This window comes from Peromyscus leucopus, chromosome X (assembly GCF_004664715.2).
Source record: "Peromyscus leucopus breed LL Stock chromosome X, UCI_PerLeu_2.1, whole genome shotgun sequence".
NCBI lineage: Eukaryota > Metazoa > Chordata > Mammalia > Rodentia > Cricetidae > Peromyscus > Peromyscus leucopus.
Genome location: NC_051083.1, coordinates 27,999,719 through 28,005,698, shown reverse-complemented (window position 1 = coordinate 28,005,698; position 5,980 = coordinate 27,999,719). Strand labels below are relative to the sequence as shown.

The window sequence follows — 5,980 nt, the reverse complement described above, 5'->3', positions numbered from 1 at the left end:
CGGGCGGGGCGGGGCCGAAGCGGAGGGGCGGGGCCTGGGCAGTGGGGCGACGGGGCGGGGCCTAAGTCGGCGGGGCGGGGCCTGGAGTGGTAGAACAGGGCCCGGAGCCTGGACGGGGCCTGAGTTGGTGGGCGGGGCCAGGAGCTGAGGGGCGGGGCCTGAAGGCCGTGAGACTGGACCCTGAGGCAAAGACCCTGATGCGGGTCCCAGGAATGTAGGGACAAAGAAAACGGAGCCAGCAAGTCTGGAGTCTGCTCTCCCAACCGACTGCTTTGCAAAATCGCAGTTTTCCTTTGTGCCAGCTGCTGCTCTGGTCTTCCCGCCTGCGTTCCTTCTACCGTGTTCACAAATAGTTACTTTAAAGTAGAAAGCGATCATATAAGCACAATGACATAACAGTATTGCACTATTTAAAAAAAATGTGCAAACAAGCAACGAACAGGTAGATGAAAAAAAGAATGTTTGTGACATTATAGAATAATAGAAGTTTTTCTAATTAATTTTTTTAGGTTTATGTTTTCCACTCTTTTTACTCCAAGTTCCTTTCCACACACACACACCCCATCCAGATTCATCCCTTCTGTCTCATTAGAAAACAAATAGGCTTCTAAGGGATAAAAATAAAAACTAACACATTGGAATAGGACAAAAGAAAAGGACATAGCCCAAGAAAAGGCATAAGAAACAAATATAGAAGCACTAGTTTGCACACTAAGCAATCCCATAAAAACACAAACTGGAAGCCATAATACATATACAAAGAACCTGTAGAGTAAAAAGAAAGATAAATAAGTAAATATAAAAGTGAAATTTGGCACCAAAACTACACAGAGAAACCCCTTCTTGAAAAAAAAACAACAAAAAAGTGAAATTTAAAATTTTTTACCATATACAACTTAGTAATCTTTTTCACTTTTTGCTAATTTACTTACACCAAAACTAATGGGCTAATGGGCTGGGCATTACTTTTGTGCAAATTTTATGAGTTTTTTTCCTATTTTCAGTACAGGTATACAAAAACATCTATGCATTTTCAGTATTCCAAACCAATGTAGTACCGGTGCAGTTTGCCTAGGAACTAAGGTGAGCATATTTCTTGCAGTGATACAGAGTTTTTGATACTAAGATAAATTTTAAATTGGATGATTTCAATATGTAAGTACCAAAAATCTGCTTAGCCTAAAAAGGAATTAAAGGGGTTAGAGTGTAGCTTAGTAGTCAAGTATTTGCTTAGGATGTATAAGGGTCTGATTTTAATCCACAACACTACAAAAAAAATTTTAAAGAAGAATTAAGAAACAAAAATGCTCACACCATTTTACTTCTTCCCCAACATAAATTTTATTGACACTTCAAGCTTGGCAAATGGTCAAATTAATAAAATACACCTAGGACAGATAAACATTTTCTTGAGACCAGCTTTGATTTCATGAGCACAAAGCAAGGGACATTGGTGGGGAGGTACAGTAGAGGAAGGGTTAAGAGGAGTCAATTAGCTGGTGATTGCATGTCATTTTGCTTAGGTGATTCTTATTTCATCCAAATATCCAGAAATTGATAATGAAGTGTGTTGTTTTGTTTACATTGTTGTTGTTTTCATTTTGGGGAATTCTTTTTTGTCCAATTAATAATCCTCAATTGTTTGTTTTTAATATACTGTGCAATTTCAATTGCTAAGCAACCATTTTTTGATGGCAGGCTGGGACTGCCAATTCTCTCTAGTTAGGACTTTATGCATCCCCAAAGCCAAAATGGTTGCTCTGTTGAGAAGCTGTATGGGAAGCTGGCCTGTACAACCTGTGCCCTACAGCATCCACCTCCTCAAAGATGTAGCCAGGGGGTTCAGAATATGAAGCTGGGCACTTTTGAATTTCCTTAGGCGTGAAACTGGTAGAATAGGTGGTCTGACCTTCTAAAGGGATGTTTGTACAAGGGCCGGACCAGGGAGGCTTGCAGCTTTTGGTATTGACAGGTGTGTGGGCCACATAGTGGGCACGATTGGTGGTCATGTAATCCATAGGCTCATCAGGGAATTTCAGCTGAGGAGCAGGTTTGACTGGCTCTCTGCGGACGTTCGCCCAGTGTTTGTAATCCTCTCTAGTGGTGGTGGAGCCTTCAAAGCGGTCACTCTTCTTTACGTGCTGGACTGGCCGGCAGGACTGAGCAGGAACACCATTAGGGCATGAGTAGTCAGCTTGCACAGTTGTCAGAAGATCCATCTTCCCTTCAGGAGGGATATAGGGGATGGGCTCTTTGGGGATGATCTGGGGTGTTGGCCAAGCTTGGAATTTCTCTCGAAATTCGGTGTTGGATGGAAAGGGTATGTCTAGCCCAGAGTGCTTGGATACAGGTTTCCAGCTCTTGGAAGGCTCTCCCATCAAACCCTTGTAGGATTCTCTGTGGGTGGTCAGGCCGTCAAAAGGGATTTCACATGGTTTATATTTCTCTGCCTCGTACACATACCGTTTCTCCACAGGGTGGGCCACATAGGTCGATTTATAGCTTGTTGTATTCTCCAGGGGGATGTTACAGAGCTTTAGCACAGATGGAGGTTTGTAACTCACCGTATCCACAAGATGTTTCATGGGATAATCGTCCTGGTGTGTGGTTCTATGATCAAACCTACAGGACGCAGGACGGTATGTTTGCTGTGGACGAAACGAAGGTCTTCTTTGCTGGTTCCAGGGTAAATAATCAGATTTGTACGTTGGCACACTCTCCATTTTGTCAGTACATGGATGTTTGTTGTCTCGAGGTTTGATGGGGCTCACTCGACTGACAGGGCTGTAGTTGTAGTGTTGATTATAGGTGGTGAGGAAATCCATTTCATCTTGGCTTGGAGTGAACTTGTCGGGACGATAGTGTGTCACCGGTACTATGTTGTGAATCCCAAAGTCTCTCTTCATTGTGGACAGGCCTTCCATTGGTATAGTTCCTTTCTGGTACTCCACCTTGGGTTTGAAGGACTCTCGGGGCATGTAAGTATGATAGGTAGAATACTTCTCGGTATATTCGGAGAAAAGACATGGTTTCTCTGTCTTCTCATAAATCTTGGTAGGGGGATGTGGGCAGTGATGTCTGCCGCAGGAGCAAAGGTCGCAGATGCACTTCCTATTCACGAGTGCCATTCTTCTGACATCACCTCACATCATACCTCCGGGCATGAGTCTCTTCTTGGACCCCCCAACCGGCTTGGTGGGAGGACCGCCAAGCTTCAAGAAGCTTGGTAGATGGAGGTAGCTTCTTGAAAGAAAACTTCAGCGGCCTGCTTGCACAGTCCGCCTGCCCCGTTTCCTTCCCGAAGTTTGCCTTGCACAAGCAAGAATCACTCAGCACATACCCTGCGGGCCTGGCCGGCCTCCGACGGGCAGCGCGGCTCAGCGCAGCCTCTGCTGCTGCCAGGACCAAGCACCTAGAGTGGCTGGCCTGGTCCACTAAAGCCTCCGGAAGCCACGGGGCCCAGACAGGGGGTCCTCTGTGACGTCTCCAAGCCCTGAAGGGGTAATAGTGCTGTCACAAGGGCTTCTTGTGAGGTCAGGAAATTTTCATTACCTCACTGGCCGGCCTATGGCCGGAGTTTCATTGGGTCTTGGAAGAAATATGGAAGACGGGCTGGATGAATTTGAAAAGCTCCCGAGTTCTCAAATAAGTAAATGCATGATCACATATAAAAATTACACTGCCAGCACACTGGGTGGCACTTTCCATCATGCATGGTCCACCTTTGTATGGAAACTCACTCCTTGACTCCCATAAACCTAGCTTTGTTTCCAATTCCTTTGGTTTCAGGTGTCTGTTGCAATTCCTTATAAGTATTATTCTTTATTATTCTTAGTCTGCATTTCATCAATGAGCAAAGTTTAGAATTTCCAGTCTGGAGCTGTTATGATGATATGAAAGTTCTGACCCTCAACCATTATTGAATATATTCTTGCATGGATTCCCCCAAATTCTATACAATGATTGATATTGTTTGGCAACTAGGGAGTCAAAAGTCACCCATATTGAGCTCTGTCAGCTTATCCCTTGTCAAAAACCTGGAAGCCTACAGAGAGGGGCCAACAACTTGCACTCCCATATTTGAGTAAGCTCCACACCATTCCAAAGCCTTCCAGGACCTGCAGCATAGACATATTTTACTCTCTTCCCTTGGGTGATTTTAAGATTCACAGGAAGTGAACAGTCAATCCTCATTAATACTTACTTATTCAACAAAGCACCCATTGCGCTGAGTGCTGGAGAATAGAGCAATAAAGGGACACATAGGAAATTGGGGGTGGGACATGTGCCCAGCACCATCCTTCTTTCCAGAGGACTACTCTATAGAGTTCTGCTGGGTTTAGTTTGGTGAATAAAATAAACGCAGTCCTTTCCTAGGAACACTTAAAGAGGAGGGGGAGACACCGAGGAAGCAACTCAACAAATGTGTAGCTACAAATGAGATTGAGGGCCTTGGAGGGAATCATTAAGACGCAGTAGGTGGTTGTGCAAGGTGATGCCACTGGAGAAGGCATGCATGAGGGGTAACTCCTTTGGAACCCTAAGGACGAGCAAGCAATAATGGGAAGGGCTATGGGAAGAGAGCTACATGTGGAATATATAGTGCAGAGCAGCTCACCAAGAACCTAGTCCATAGCAGCCTTAAATGAGAAATTGTGCAAACTATCACTGAAACTTCACGACTGATGAAAACTTAAAGCTGTAATTGGTTCTCTAGCTATGCCTCCATCTAATATGTTCTCTTGTGTGTTTGCATGTGCGAGTGCGCATGTGTGTGTTAAATAGGGCTGCACTTTGTCTGCCACACTCTAAAGGTAGGTTAACTGAGTTAAAAGACAAATGGCAGAATTGGACCGGAGTGATGACTCAGAGGTTAAGAGCACTTGTTGCTTTTCTTTTTCATTAATTAATTGATTAATTAATTAATTAATTACTTCCAGCCTGATCACAGTTTCCCCTCCCTCCTCTCCTTGTAGTCCCTCCCAACCTCCCCTCTTCCCCCAATCCACTCCTCCTTCTTTCTCTTTAGAAAAGGGCAGACCTCCCATGTCCATCAGCCGGCCGTGGCTGCTTTTTCAAAGAACTGAGTTCAATTCTCAGCACCCATGTCCAGTGACTCAAAACTGCCAGTAACTCCAGCTCAAGGGGATTGAAAACCCTCTCTGGCTTCTTTTGGCACCTGTGAATATACTCATACACTTAGATAAGAATAAAAAGAAATCTTTTTTTAATGGCAGAATAGAGCCTGGGGCTAATAGTTCAGTCAGTAGAATGATTGTCCAGTAAGCTCAAAGTCCTCCATTCAATACCGACTACTACCCTCTCCCCAACTGGCAGAATGGAGCAAGCATTAAAAGTCATAAATGAAATGAAGACTTTTATCCCATTGCTGATTTACTAATAAATATTAGTCATAAACTGAACTTAATCTTAGAAAGGAGGGAGATTGCTTCCTAAATGTTGTGGTTACAGTTACAAAAATAAGGGTATTGGGTATATTTGCATTTGTGTATTCATAAACAAAAGAACAGAAGATTCACACAAGACATTTTAATTGAATTAGTTTGGCAGTAAGATTTTTGGGTAATTTTTATCCAAGAATTGAACTCTGTGTTATAATATTCTTTTGAGCAATATAGACCATTTTTAAATAAATTTATTAATTTTTATATTATGTGTTTGGGTGTTTTGACTGCATGTATGGTTGTGCATCACATGTGTACAATGCCTCTGGAGGCCAGAAGAGGATGTCAGATCCCCTAGAACTGGAATTAAAGATGGTTCTCAGCCACCATGAGGGTGCTAGCATTCAGACCAAGGTCCTCTGGAAGAGCAGCCTGTGCTCTTAACTGCTGAGCCATCTCTCCAGCTCCACATAGACACTTTTAGTGGTTTCAGAACTTTTTTTGTGGTTTTAGAACTTTTTCTGTGGTTTGAACTCAGGATCTTGCACACATTAGGCAAGCATTCGACCACTGAA

General features: G+C 43.6%; 1 protein-coding gene across 1 annotated transcript; it reads right to left on the bottom strand.

Moving 5' to 3' along the window:
* Positions 1-1,316: 1,316 nt before the first annotated feature.
* LOC114702919 (stabilizer of axonemal microtubules 1-like) lies at positions 1,317-3,527 on the bottom strand. The gene has a single exon (XM_028883524.2). The coding sequence runs from the start codon at positions 3,126-3,128 to the stop codon at positions 1,731-1,733; it is 1,398 nt and encodes a 465-aa protein (XP_028739357.1). The 5' UTR covers positions 3,129-3,527; the 3' UTR covers positions 1,317-1,730.
* Positions 3,528-5,980: the final 2,453 nt, after the last annotated feature.